The sequence below is a fragment of the Lygodium microphyllum genome, chromosome 17, assembly GCF_053477565.2.
Source record: "Lygodium microphyllum isolate KBCC chromosome 17, Lygodium_microphyllum_v1.1.10, whole genome shotgun sequence".
NCBI lineage: Eukaryota > Viridiplantae > Streptophyta > Polypodiopsida > Schizaeales > Lygodiaceae > Lygodium > Lygodium microphyllum.
This window is the reverse complement of record NC_141151.1, coordinates 32,959,931-32,974,775: the sequence shown is the minus strand read 5'-3', so window position 1 is coordinate 32,974,775 and position 14,845 is coordinate 32,959,931. Positions and strand designations below refer to the sequence as shown.

The window sequence follows — 14,845 nt, the reverse complement described above, 5'->3', positions numbered from 1 at the left end:
ATGTTATGTAGCTTTACCATTCTCTATTTAACACATTCATAATAATCTCTATGAAGCTATTAGCAAAGGTCATGTATTACCTTCTCTCATTGTCTCTCTTAAGTACCTTAGGTACCTTCTCTCTCTCTCTCTCTCTCTCTCTCTCTCTCTGTGGGAGATGTAAAACACAATGATTGTTTACCACATCAATTTATATGATAGTGAAGGTAAATGTTATATACTAATTGTCTACTTCCATCTCTTCTTGAATTGTTCATATTTCTCTTTCAATACTCTCATGCTTTAGCCTCACACTGACCATTTCTTTTACCTCTATAGTGTTGGTCAAATTCCAAAAATAAGTGGCACACTCAACTACGATTTTCAAACGCCCAAAAAGGTGCAACTTACTACACTTGTATATGCCACTTGATGTGGTATGTATCCTTGATATATGCTATCTATACATCCATCTATGCAAATAAAATCAAAAGCACCATCAACAATATAAATATGCTATTACTTATAGTTTCTAGTAAGTGATTACCAAAAATTAAAGGCTTGATGAACCTAGATATATCTATACTATAACTTTATTTTGATTGTTGGTCTAGTAATTGCAAAATCATTAAAATGATTCCAATCCTAATAAAAACTCTTGAACCCAATTTCAAAATTTTTCCCAAAAAGGATATTTGATTGTCTAAAATGACATTACTCTCTCTCTCTCTCTCATGAAAAACATGAAGGGAAATGATGGGACAAGGGTGGCAATGCCAAAATCTATAGTAAGGACAATTGGAATGTTAGCTCCTCTCTATCCCTCTAGTGAACTACGATGACAACACACTAGTCCACATCCACATTACCCATAAGAGTGGATAACAAGCTACTAGAAATCATGCACACGCACACGCACACACACAGAGAAAATCAAATAAAAAGAAGAATAAAACATTTGGAGAGAGAGAGAGGGGCAAGGAATTTCGAGTCAGGACACACACACAAATGAAAATAATTTGGGGAGAAAAAAGAATTTGGGGTATATATATATATGGAAAAGAAAAATTTGGAGTGAGGGGGATTTGGTAGGGAGAGAGAGAGAGAGAGAGAGAGAGGAAAGGAAATTTGAAGTAGAATATGTGTCTATGTACCTATATATAAAACATATAAAACCATAACAGATATTGAGAGGACAAATAGAAAGTTGGAGAGAAAAAGAGAAACAAAGAGAGAAAGAGAGCTGTAGAGAGGAAACGAATCTAGAGAGAGAGAGAGAGAGTTGGAGAGAAGCAAAGAATTTAGGGGGGAGAGAGAGAGAGAGAGAGAGAGAGAAGAAAATAATTTGGGGGGAGATGGAGACAGATAGGGACAAAGACAGAGAGAAACAAAGAGAGAGTTGGAGAGGAAATGAAAGAGAGAGAGAGAGAGAGAGAGAGAGAGAGAGATAGAGAGAGAGAATGTGTGTGTGTGTGTGTGTGTGTGAGGGTGAAAGGGGGTAGGTATGGGGGAGAGAGAGAAATAGAGAGACAAAGAGATAGAGAGAGAGAGAGAGAGAGATTTAGAGAGAACAAAGGAATTTGGGCGGCATGGAGAGAGAGAGAGAGAGAGAAAGAGAGAAGGGACTTGAGGGGGAAGAGAAAGAGATGAGACAAAATTTTGGAGAGAAGAAAGGAATTGGGGGGAGAGAGAGAGAGAGAGATTCAAAACAAGAAAAGAATTTTGGAGGGGTGTGTGTGTGTGTGTGTGTGTGTGTAGTAGTAGTAGTAGTAGTAGTAGCAGTAGGAGTAGTAGTAGTAGTAGTAGTAGTAGTAGCAGTAGGAGTAGTAGTAGTAGTAGTAGTAGTAGTAGTAGTAGTAGTAGAAGTAGCAGTAGCAGTAGCAGCAGCAGCTAATAGTAGTAGCAGTAGTAGTAATAGCAACAGTAGTAGTAGTAGGAGTGGCTAGTAGCAGTATCAGTAGTAGTAGTAGAGAATGAGAGGGAAAACAAAAATATTGAGAGAGGTATTTAGGGAGAGAGAGACTTGGAGAGAAGAAAAGAATTGGGGGAGAGAGAGAGAGAGAGAGAGAGAGAGAGAGAGAGAGAGAGAAAGAAAGTTATATTAACGTCTTCTAAAGACCAAAACTGGCCTATGAGACAAACTGTGATACAACTGATGAGGTCCAACTATCCAAAATAAAAGTACTGAATGAAAAGCTAAAAACTGGAAACTGAAAATACGGTGCTGTGAGTGTGATAAGTGTCGTGTATGTGTATGTGCGTATGTAGCTCTGTTACTCTAGATAATGGCTACAAAAGGGGAACAAATGTCGGTTGTGATAGGGGGACAACTGTCAGCTGTGATAAAGTGGTGCGATGTGTATATGTAATAGATGCAGGGAGATATAATATCCTGGGATGTAGTAGCAGTCATCGAAGTCGCTAATAGCAGGTGATCCCTCCTGGATGCAGGATGTGGTACATCGGCGGTGGAGAAAGAGCAAACTAGAGATCTGAGATCCAATGTGTCGGGTGTCGTCGGATCTCAGTCTGCTGTCGATGTAGATCAAGAATCCTCCGGATCTCCTGTCGGTGTGGCTGTGGGGTCCGAAACCCACGGATCCTCGTGCGGCATCCGGTACGCTGGTCCTCAGCCTGCTGTAGTGTGAGCACGGAGGTCTGGCTGGAGGCTAGTACAGTAGCTCTCACTCTGTCTGTCTGAAAGAACTGTGTAATAGTCGTCTGGGTGGGCCCCTCTCTGATTGGGACCCCCTGTGTGCTCTGCTCTCTGATGTGCCATGCCTCTCCCAAAAAACAACCAAATGATCTCTAATCCATATCAGTCATACATCCTTGAAGTGAGCTGCTCAATGTGTATCTAGATCTCAACTCTGAGTATTGCGGGCATCTGAGAACAAAATGCTCCTCACTCTCCACCTCTGATCTGCAAAGGGGGCATATCCTCTCCTCCAGTGGGATGCCACTGGCTCTAGCACTCTCAGTCCAATAAGAACTCTCAATCGATGTGGCACATAGATCTGCATATATCCCGGAATCTCTATGAATCCCTGCTCTCATATGCTCAAGAATTGTGTATAATAATGTGCCATCTTTGATGGCAGTGGCTGTGCAAGGCTGACCCATGTCCTCTGTATATAAATATGCCATATCTCTTGTTTGATGACTCTGTTCCTCTCAGAGAGAGAGAGGGTGTAAGTGGGAGCCTGAGTATCATATAGAAGAGGTGGGAGTCTATCAATGTCCAGTCCATGTCTGCCAAACCAAGCTCTAGTCTGTGCATACCATGATGTGGTATCCCCCTCTCTAGCCATCTCGTGAGATGCCATATATGCTCTATATGCAATGTGATCTCTGTCCATATCCTGAAATCTGTGTAGGAAGTAGACTGTCTGAAATAATGCCTCGACTAGCATGGGCGGTGTGGCAAGCTCTGCTCGCACAATGTCATGTGGGACTGAGGCCTTGCTGCGAATCAATCTAGATATCATGATCACCTGGGGTCTCTCCATCAATGTCCATGCATAATCGGCAAGGCCTCGCCCCCATATAGCTGCTCCATACATCAGTGCTGGAGTGACTAGAGTATCAAAGAGCCACCCCTTGGTGCGGGGCTCCTGGAAATGTGCCTGATGACATTGTTGCTCCATAAGAGCCAATGCCGAGTATCCTCTAGTGAGGCGGTCATGAGCTGCATGTGTCATCGAGAAAGTCCCTGGAGCTACTGTAAAGGTGACTCCCAAATATACATATGATCCAGTGACCTCAATACTCCCTCCTGCTGCCATGAAAATACTGACAGATAGACAGACAGAGACAGAGAGTTGAAGAGAAGAAAAAAATTTGGGAGGAAGAGAGAGAGATTTGGAGAGAAGAAAGGGATTTGGGGGGGAGAGGGAGAGAGAGAAGAAGAAAAATTTGGAGAGAAGAAAGGGATTTGAGAGAGAGAGAGAGAGAGAGAGAGAGAGAGAGAAGAAGAAGAAGAAGAAGAAGAAAGGAAATTTGGAGGGGAATGTGTGTGTGTGTGTATGTGTGATATATAAAAAATAGACAAGAGTGAGAAGAGAAATAAAAATTGGGAGAGAAAGGGATTGAGAGAGAGAGAGAGAGAGAGAGAGAGAGTTGGAGAGATGAAAAAAATTTGGAGGGAAGAGAGAGACATAGAGAGAGAGAGGAGAAAATTCTAGAGAGAAGAAAGGGATTTGAGGGGGAAGAAAGAGAAGGATGAGACAAAAATTTGGAGAGAAGAAAGGAATTGGGAGGGGAGAGAGAGATGAGACAAAAACTTAGAGAGAAAAAAGGAATTAGGAGAGGTGGGGAGAGAGATATCTCTGTAACTCTAAGTAAGCTTTGAAATTTTTGAAGCTTTTCTATGCTCAACTTCTTTGTGAAAATGTCAGCTATTTGATTCTATGTATTGATATATACCAAGTCAATCTCTTCGACAAGTAGCTTCTATGTGCAAACTCATCTAACCAGGTGGTCCATTATCAATTTCCACACATGTTGAGCTTATCATCTCAATACTCCCCCTCAAGCTAAACTATATCTCTATAACTCTAAGTAAGCTTTGAAAATTTTGAAGCTCCTCTACACCCAAATCCTTTGTGAAAATGTGAGCTATTTGATTCTATGTGCCTTCTCTCTCATAAAGTGGTAATGCACCTCAATGTGTTTTGTCCTAGCATGGAACACTAGGTTCTTAGTTAACTATATAATGCTCATGTTGTCACAATGCATGGCAACTGGACCATCTCCTTGTACATCTTGATCACCTAATAACTTTTGTAGCCATACCACCTCACATGTTGCTGTAGTAGCACCTATGTACTCAGCCTCTATACTTGATAAGTCAAATATACTAGAACCTATGTTGCCATAATACCATCTCACATGTTGTCGTAGCAACACGATAAACCAATTTTAGGTTGATTTTTATTGCTCTACATAATTGTTGCACTACCAAAGGAATACATGAATCTGCTAATAAATCTTTTATCAAAGATACCAGTCCCATCTACATTTGTGTATCCAAATACCTATATATCTTGACCTACCTTATTAAAAAGTCCATAATTCAAAGTAGACTTCACATACCTCAATATGCGTCTAATTGCATCCAAATGAGGCTTTCTAGGCATCTACATATACTAGTTGACAAAGCCAACATCATAACTCAAGTGTGTCCTTGTGATAATAATGTAAATCAGACTCCCTACTATCCTCTTGAACATACTACAGTCTTCTATCTTATGTCCAACATCAGCACTAAGCTTCATGTTTTGCTCCAATGGCACTGAAAGATACTTACATATTATCATACTAAGATAATATACCCAAGCCATAAATCCTTTGGGACAACCATATACATCATCACATTTTATCGTCTCAATACCAAGAAAGTACCTTAGCTCACCTAAATACTTCATGTCAAACTTATTTTTTTTCAAAAGCTCCTTAACTTCAATAATCTCACTATCACTATCAACTATAATAATCAAGTCATCCACACATATGACTATAATGATTAAACCTGCATCTCTCTTTCTTACATGATGTGAGTAATCAACATGAAAAACATAAGAGCCCATGTTGACAAGATACTCCAATCTTGTTAGACCATGCTCTAGGTGCTTGCTTCATCCCATCATAGAGTGCTTTCTTTGACCTGTGCACATATGCAAGATAGTATTCTAAATCCTCATAACATGTTGCCTTCTCCATATGCACATCTTCTTGAAATTCACCATGAAAAATATATTCTTTACATCCATTTGTTGCAAAATTCAACCTTTGGCTCTATTGCCAAAGCAATCGCACATCAAATAGTTGCCATCCTAAGAATTGGACTGAATATCTTTTCATACTCTATGCCATATGTTTGAGCATAGCCTTTTTGCAATCAATCTAGCATTATACCTGCTAATAGAACCATTTTCATCATGCTTGATTTTGTATATCCACTTATAGCCAATAGCTTTTTTGTCCTTACAAAATGATACTAGATCTCTAGTCTGTTGAGATGGCAAGCTCAACACGTGCGGACATTGATGATGGACCGCCTAGCTAGATGGGTCCGTACGTCTACACTTAGCATGTTGGTGGTCATTATGACACTCACATGGCCACTGACTTATCACTTATTATATTTCGCTTGTTACACCTACCTACAACTAGCAAAGATATAGTGCTATTCAATGAGTGTAGTATTTTATGCACTATTTGACTTAGTAGGCCGCTTTCCTTTATCTTCTATCTTATCTAAACTTTATGTTCATTGTATAGTGTGTGAAAGAAGAAGAAAAAAATTAGCAAGAAAACGTTTTGGCCTCCATCTCTCTTCTTGTGTTCTTGAGTAAGCTTTCTCTTGTGTATAGAGTGGATGTTTGGCATAGCAACTCAAGCAAGTCCCTCCACCAGGTGATTCTTGATATGGTATCAGAGTCGCGCCATTGAGAATGATTTATTTTGAAGGCTGAAGTGAAGGAAAAGAAGCCAGGTTCGAGCAAGCAAAAAAGGGATAAGACACTCTTCCATTCTTCCACTCTTTCTCTTGGATAGTGCCCATGGAGGCACCGAAAGCACCGTAGAGTGAAAATCTCAGATTGTTATGAGATTTGGTATGCAAATAGAGCACTATATATTCTACAAAAAAGCCATTTAGGGCTTATCTGCAAATTTTTTGGGCATGTGAGGCTGTTTTAGACCTTGTTTTAGAGCTGCAAGGTTGCAGACACCAATTTTAGGATACACTATGATTTCGGCTATATTGATTGAAAGTGGGTGCACATGTTACACATTTCGAATTTCTAATTTTTGAGGTGTTTGCCAGGAAGAAAACATAAGGTTTATCTGCAAATAGGTTGTAGATTACATGTACTATTGAGCAATCAATGAAAAAGGTTGCCTGGTATATTGATGTGTACTTGTTGTGAAAGGCTGTAGAAGACTAGCTTGTTGTGTTGTATTCTTTTTTGTGATAATGGCAAAGAATAGTGGAAATCCCATTATTGAGAAGCTCGAAAAGGATAACTACCCTTCATGGAAGTTTCGTGTGACGAACTTCCTCACTGGAAAGGGCCTTTATAAGTTTATTTCAGGTGCAAAAAAGGAGCCAGAGCTGGGTATCCCTCCGTCGACTGCAGATGAGTTAAATGCATGGAAAGATTATAATGCAAAATACAAAAAGTTCATGTATTGGCTATCTACAGTCATTGAAAATACTATGCTGAGACATATCAGGAATGCAAAAACATCACATGCAGCTTGGAAAAATTTTTAGAACATGTTTTCAATAAATATAAAGGCATGAAAGACTCAACTCAAGCAAGAGTTGAATACATTGAAGAAAGGAAAAATGTCTATTAATGAGTATATGTTGAAGGTGAGGAGCATTGCAGATGCTTTAGCAGCGATTGATGCAATGGCTGATGATGATGATTTGGTTTCATCCACTTTGAGTGGACTCAATAATGAGAAGGCATGGAAATCATTTGTTAATTGAGTATACGTACGGAAGCCATTTCCAGATTTTGATGAGTTGATCTCTCTCATGATTACCGAAGAGATCAATATGGAGGGTGACTTGTCAGAAAGAAATGGTAAACAGGTTAAAGCATTTTACTCAAGTTTAGAAGGGGACCTGGTAGATCCTCTTCGAGAGGCTGTGGTATGGGACGTACTGGCGATAACCAGCAAAATATGTTCAATCAGCAATTTGATAAAATGCACGTTTCACGAGGCCACGGAAACTTTAGATGTATTGGAAGCTCTAGAGAAAGAGGTGGATTGCAAAACAAAGGTTCTTGAAGTTCTTGTATTGTTTGTCATTATTGAAACAAGAAATATCATATTACAGCCCATTGTTGTGCTAAGAAGAAGGATATTCGAAGTGGTAATTTGCAAGAAGGAAACTATGCATCGTCTTCACGACAAAATAAGGACAAAAAATGAGCGCTTGTTTGTTATGCAGCATATGATGGATGCAGTTATGGGAAAGTGGACACATGATGATGTATGGTATGTCGATTCATGTGCATCTAATCATATGACCAGTCATGTTGAATGGTTTGGAAAGATGTAGGACTTACAAAATCTAGATTATGTGCAGACGGGTGATGATTCATGCCACTCAATTTTACGCATTGAAAAGATTTCCTTGTCCTTGTATGATGGCCAGAAAAAGATTATGACAAATGTATTACATGTGCCATCAATCACAAAGAATCTAGTGTATGTTGGCCAAATGGTAGAGCAGGGATTATAGGTTCGATTCAATGCAAAAGTTTATTTTGTAGAAGACTTTAATGATAAGTGCAGGGTGGTCACAAAAGGAAGTAGAGTTTGCCGCATGATTACTTTAGATGTTGGAATTCTTGCAATGGATGCTGCTATTTATGCTAAAGGAAAATGAGTAGTTGTAGATATTGAAATATAGCATAAACATATTGGGCATGCAACTATGCAAAGGTTGAAATTAATACAGTCGAAAGGATTGGTTATAGGGTTGTCTTCTTTTAGAGTTGAAAATTTACATAAAGTCTGTGAAGCATGCTAGTTTGGTAAGCAAGCAAGACAACCCTTCTTGCATGATAGAGAAGTGAGCAGAAATATACTTGATGTAGTGCATATAGATGTTTGGGGGCCTACACAGAATGTGTAGGCCCCCAAACATATAGATGTAGTGCATATAGATGTTTGGGGGCCTACACAGAATGTATCTCTTGGTAGTAGCAAATACTTTGTCACATTTATTAATGATTGTTCAAGGGAGCTATGGGTATATTTCATGAAGAAAAAGAGTGATGTATTTGAGCACTTTAAAAATTTCAAGGCAGCTGTTGAAACAAAAATAGGCTTGAAAGTGAAGTGCTTCAAATCAGATGGAGGGGGAGAGTACCTCTCTAATGAGTTTAGTGGCTTCTTGAGGGCTCTTGGGATAAAAATGCAATTTACTTGTAGGTATACCCCACAGAGAAAAAATATGCATATTATAGAAGTTGCATGGGCATGAATGGCTCAAAAGAATATGCCAAAACATTTTTGGTCTGAAGCTGTCCATACTGCTATTTATATTATGAACAGAACCCCCATAGCTGCAGTTCATGGGATGACTCCTGAAGAATGCTTTACTGGCAAGAAGCCTGACGTATCACACTTGAAGATATTTGGATGTGTTGCATATGTTCATGTGCTAGATGAGCTACGGAAGAAGCTTGAATCCAAAGGCTAAAAAAAGTATTTTTATTGAATACTCTTTAGGGCAGAAAGGGTATCGTTGTTATAACCCTATCACATGTGATTTTAGCGTGAAAAAGGATGTTATTTTTTATGAGAGAAATAGTTGGTATGCACCTGCTAGTGATGTATTAGATGATGATAATGATCATGACAGCTATGTGCAAAAAGAAAAGAAAGAATCACGGAGTCTTAGTGGACCAAAAACATCATCTGGTACTACGCCTACAATGAGCCCTTGGTTTGGGAGACTAAGAAGTAGGCCCACATCTTTAATAAGTGTTGCAGGCAAAGACATAGGAAGGAAGAAAGTGCAGCATAGCAATGATGCATCTACTAGGCATTTGGGATTTCATGGAGATTCTAGTGGTTCAGAGAGTTTGGATGATGAGCTTGATATTTCTTCAATCAAGACACCAGGTATTTAGAGAGCTCATAGTAATGTAAAGGCTCCATTGAGTGATCCAATGGCACGCAGGTCTAGCAGGGTCAGATACCCTGTTAAAAGATTTGGGTTTGAAGGTTATGAAACTCACCATTATGCTTATATGGTGAAACTAGTTGAGGATTTTGAGCCCACTTGTTTTGTGATGATGTTGATCATGCTCATTGGGATGCAGCAATGGATGAGGAGATGGCTGCATTAGAAGCCAATAAGACTTGGGATTCGGTACCCTTGGCTAAGGGTAAGAAAGCTATTGGTTGTAAGTGGGTTTATATAGTCAAGCATAATGTAGATGGTTTAGTTAGTAGGTACGTATAAGGCTAGGCTACTTGCAAAAGGCTATGCTGAAACATATGGCATAGATTATGAAGAGACATTCAGTCCAATTGCTAGGATGGCAACTGTTAGATGTGTGATTGCCTTGGCAGTAGCGAAAGGTTGGAGTTTGCAGCAAATGGATGTTAATAATGCATTCTTGCATGGTGGATTAGAAGAAGTGTATATGGAGGAGCCAGCAAGTTATGAGGATTTAGAGCATCCCACATATGTATGCAGGTTAAAGAAGGCGCTCTATGGGCTGAAGCAAGCACCTAGAGCATGGTCTGACAAGATTTGAGAGTATCTTTTCAATATTGGATTTTGTATTTCTGATGCTGATCACTCACTTTATGTGAGAAAGGGAAATGCAAGTTTCTTCATCATAATCATCTATGTGGATGACTTGATTATTAGAAGAACAATGACAATGGAATTGCTGAAGTTAAGGACTTCTTGAAGAAGAAGATTGAGATAAATGATTTGGGTGAGCTAAGTTACTTTCTTGGTATTGAGGTGATCAGATGTGATGATGGTATATGGCTAACACAAAGGCAGTATGGCTTGGATATGTTATCTAAGAATAGTATGACATCATGTAAGCCTCTTTCAATACCATCAGAGCAAAATATGAAGTTGAGTTCTGATGTTGGGGATGAGATAAAAGCCCCTACTATGTTCACGAGGATGGTAGGGAGTTTGATTTACACGACTACCACAAGGCCACAGACTTGAGTTATGATGTTGGCCTTGTCAATCAGTTTATGTAGATACCTAAAAAGCCTCATTTGAATGCAGTTAGATGTATATTGAGATATGTGAAGTCCACTTTACATTATGAAATTTTTAATGAGGCAAGTAAAAATGGACAGGTCTTTCGATATAGAGATGCAAATTGGGCTCCTAGCATGTGAGACAAAATATCGACTAGTGGATTCATGTTTTTCCTTAGTAGTGCAGTAGTCACATGGAGCAACAAAGAGAAACCTACAGTTGCTTTATCGAGTACAGAGGCTGAGTATAGAGGTGTTGCTATGGCAGCATGTGAGGTGTTATGGCTGCAAAAGTTATTAGGTGATTTGGATGTGCAAGGAGATGGTCCATTTTTCATTCATTGTGACAACATGAGCAGCATACAGTTAGCTAGGAATCCAGTGTTTCATGCTAGGACAAAACACATTGAGGTGCACTATCACTTTGTGAGTGAGAAGGTACTTGTAGGAGAGATTGACTTGGTAGATGTCAGCAAACAGGATCAAATAGCTCACATTTTCACAAAGGCATTGGATGCACAGAAGCTTCGAAGGTTTCGAAGCTTGCTTGGAGTAACAGAGATAGAGTTGAGCTTGAGGGGGAGTGTTAAGATGACAAGCTCAACACATGTGGACATTAATGATGGACCGCCTGGCTAGATGAGTCCGCACTTCTACACTTAGCACATTGGTGTTCATTATGATACTCACATGGCCACTGACTGATCAATTATTATATTTAACTTGTTACACCTACCTATAGCTAGCAAAGATATAGTGCCAATTAGTTATTGTAGTTTGTTATACATTGTTTGACTTAGTAGGCCACTTTCCTTTATGTTGTATCTTATCTATACTTAGTATACATTTTATAGTGTGTGGAAGAAGAAGAAAAAATTAGCAAGAAAACGTTTTGGCCTCCATCTCCGTTCTTGTGTTCTTGAGTGAGCTTTCTCTTGTGTATATAGTGGGTGTTGGGCACAGCAACTCAAGCAAGTCCCTCCACCATGCAATTCTTGACATAGTCATATTGGCCTCTAATTTAGCCATCTTCTTATTCATTCCTACATCCCAATGAGCATGACTAACAACGTCCTCAACTACCTTTATCATATAAGTATAATGGCGAGCTAAAAAGCCTTTAAAACCAAATCTTCTAAGAGGATATCTACTCTTGCTAGACCTATATACCACTGGATCACTCAGTGTGGAACCTTTACATTACCATCTTCTCTCTATACAACTGGTATCCTGTGACTAAAGGAATAACAAGCTCATAATCCAAACTCTATGAATCGACCGAATCTCCATCAAATCTCAAATGACGAGCAAATACATCATTACGATTTGACACTTTCTTCTTTCCTTTGTCTTTACTTGAAACATTAGTAGATGCACCTGAAGTTCTAAGACTTCTCCTTAGTCTCCTAGAATAAGGGCTAAGTGCAGATGTAGTACTAGATTATGTTTCTAGTCCACTAAGGTTCCATGATTTTTTTCTTCTCTTTCCTTAGACAACTACCATAATCATCATCATCATCTAGTGCATCACCACTAGATACATACCAATTACTCATCTTATAAAAAATAACATCTTTACTCACTCTAAATTCACCAGTAACATGGTTATAATAACGATACCCCTTCTATTGTAAAGACAATAAAATGAGAATATATATTCCATTCTTTGGATCAAGCTTATTTCGCAACTCATTTGGTGCATAAACATAAGCAATATAATCAAATAACTTCACATGTGACACATCAAGCTTTTTACTTGTAAATAATTATTTATGGATCATCCCATGCACTAGAACTGTGGAAATTCTATTCATAATATAGATAGCAGTATAAACAAATTTAGACAAAAAATATTAACATATTTTTTAAGCCACCATTAATGCATGTACAACTTCCACAATATGCCTACTTCTTCTTTTTGCAATCCCATTTTGTTGTGGAGCATACTTGCAAGTAAATTATCTCTTCATCTCATGAAACCTCAAAGAGTCAGTGAACTCATTAGACAAGTAGATTTTTCCTCCATTTGACCTGAAGTACTTTAACTTTCAAGCTTATTTTTTTTTCAACGGTAGCCTTGTAATATTTCAAGTGCTACCACTAAGGGATATTTTCTATGTAGGCCCTCAAACATCTTTATGTACAACATCTAGTATATTTTTAATTACATGTCTACCATGCAAAAAAGGTTGTCTTGCTTGTACCAAATTGACATACTTCACATACGTTAAAAAATTTTGCAACTCTAAAAACAAGCAACCTTGTAACCAATCCTTTGGACTATATTAATTTTAGCCTTAACACATTTGTATATCCAATATGTTTGTGCTATATTTCAATGTTTGTGGAAACCACTCCTTTTCCTTTAGCATAGCTAGCACTCATAACAAAAATTCCATCATCTAAATTAAAACATGTAGCCAACTACTCTACTTCCTTTTGTACCAACCTACACTTATCATTAAAATCTTCTATAATGCGATTCTTTTGTATTAGGTCAAACTTGCAATCCTTGCTCTATCATTTGACTGATACACATTAAGTTCTTTGTGATGAATGACACATGCAATATATCTAGCAAACTCTTTGTATGACCATCAGGCAAGCACAATGAAACTTTTCTAGTGTGAAACTAGGTGGCATGACATCACTTGTCTACAAATTACTTGGATTTTGTAAGTCATGCATATCTCCAAATCATTCAGTATGATTGGTCATATTATTAGATGCACTTAAATAAATATATTATACATCATCATGTACACCCTTTCTTGTAACAACATTCATCATATGTTGCATAACAAATAGAGGCTCATTTCTATCTTCATTCTATCGTAAAGATTATATATAGTTTCCTAGTTGTAAGTAACAATTGCAGATATCACCCTTTTTAGTGTAACAAAAAGGCTGCAATATCATCAGTTTTGCATAATAATAATAAACAATACCAAAATTTTGAAAACCTTTGTTTTTGCCACCCACCTTTTCGTCTTCTAGAGATCCCCTAGCCTCTAAAGTTTTGATGGTCTCTTGAAACTTGTACTTTATCGAACTACCAATTTACCATGTTTTGCTACTTATCACCACTGTATGTCCCATAACATGGACTCTTAAAGAGGACATGCCATGTTCCCTTCCTTCACTAGATTAGAATGCTTAGACATGTTCATCAATTTTTTCTTATGATTCACCTGCATATTGATCTCTTTAACTATAATGAGAAACATGCTCATCAAAATCTAGAAATAACTTTCATACATACATAGAAGTACTAAACTATTTTCAAGTCACTTTATTATTAAGACTATCCAAAGTAGATGATACCAAACCATCACTATTAAGCATTGCATCAATCCCTGCCATAGCATCTACAATGCTTTTCACTTCAAAACATACTCATTGACAAGTATTTTTCCATTTTTCAAAGTATTTAGCTCTTGCTCGACCTAAATATTCTGTGCCTTTGAATTCATAAAAAACATATTTTCAAATGTGGTCTATGATGCATTTAAACTTTCTACATTTCTAGTATGCCTCAGCATAGTATTATCAATGAATATATTTAACCAATACATCATCTTTTTGTCTTTTGCATTCCATTCTTTCCACGCCCTTAATTCATCTATAGTCATAGGGTCACTCGACTCTCGCTCCTTTTCTTCACCAAAAGCAAACTCGCAGAGACCTTTTCAAATAAAAAACTTTATAACATAAAACTTCCATAATAAGTAGTTCTTTTTATCTAACTTCTCAATGATGGTATTTCCATTGTTCTCTACCATTATCATAAAATTGATACAAAACAACAAAAAGTTTTCTATAACATTACTTGATAGCACATGTAATCTACAACTTTTTTAGAGATAAAACTTGTGTTTTTATTGGAAAAAACACCTCAAAACTTATAGATTTGATATTTGCAACCTATGCACTCACTTTTGGTTAACACAACCAAAATCGCAGTATACTCTAAAATTGTTGTCTGCAACCTTCTGGGTCTAAGATTTTTATAATCTTTTTACTCTTACTATCAAATATACTTTGAAGGATCTCTCTAACTTTCTAGTTGCATAATCTTGAAATATACAGACTTGTGCCA

At 37.9% G+C, this 14,845-nt stretch overlaps 1 protein-coding gene across 3 annotated transcripts in view; it reads right to left on the bottom strand.

Annotated features, from left to right (window-relative positions):
* Window positions 1-14,116: 14,116 nt before the first annotated feature.
* The window catches only part of LOC148021766 (MADS-box transcription factor 22-like), a 75,651-nt gene continuing 74,922 nt past the window's right edge, over window positions 14,117-14,845 (bottom strand). Inside the window, exon 5 of one of the 3 annotated variants that reach the window (XM_087697291.1) lies at window positions 14,117-14,431. In XM_087697291.1, coding sequence (XP_087553417.1) covers window positions 14,375-14,431 — 57 coding nt within the window. In that variant the 3' untranslated portion in view covers window positions 14,117-14,374. The remainder of the gene's footprint in view (window positions 14,432-14,845) is intronic. The other 2 variants (XM_087697290.1, XM_087697288.1) reach the window with 2 other exon arrangements.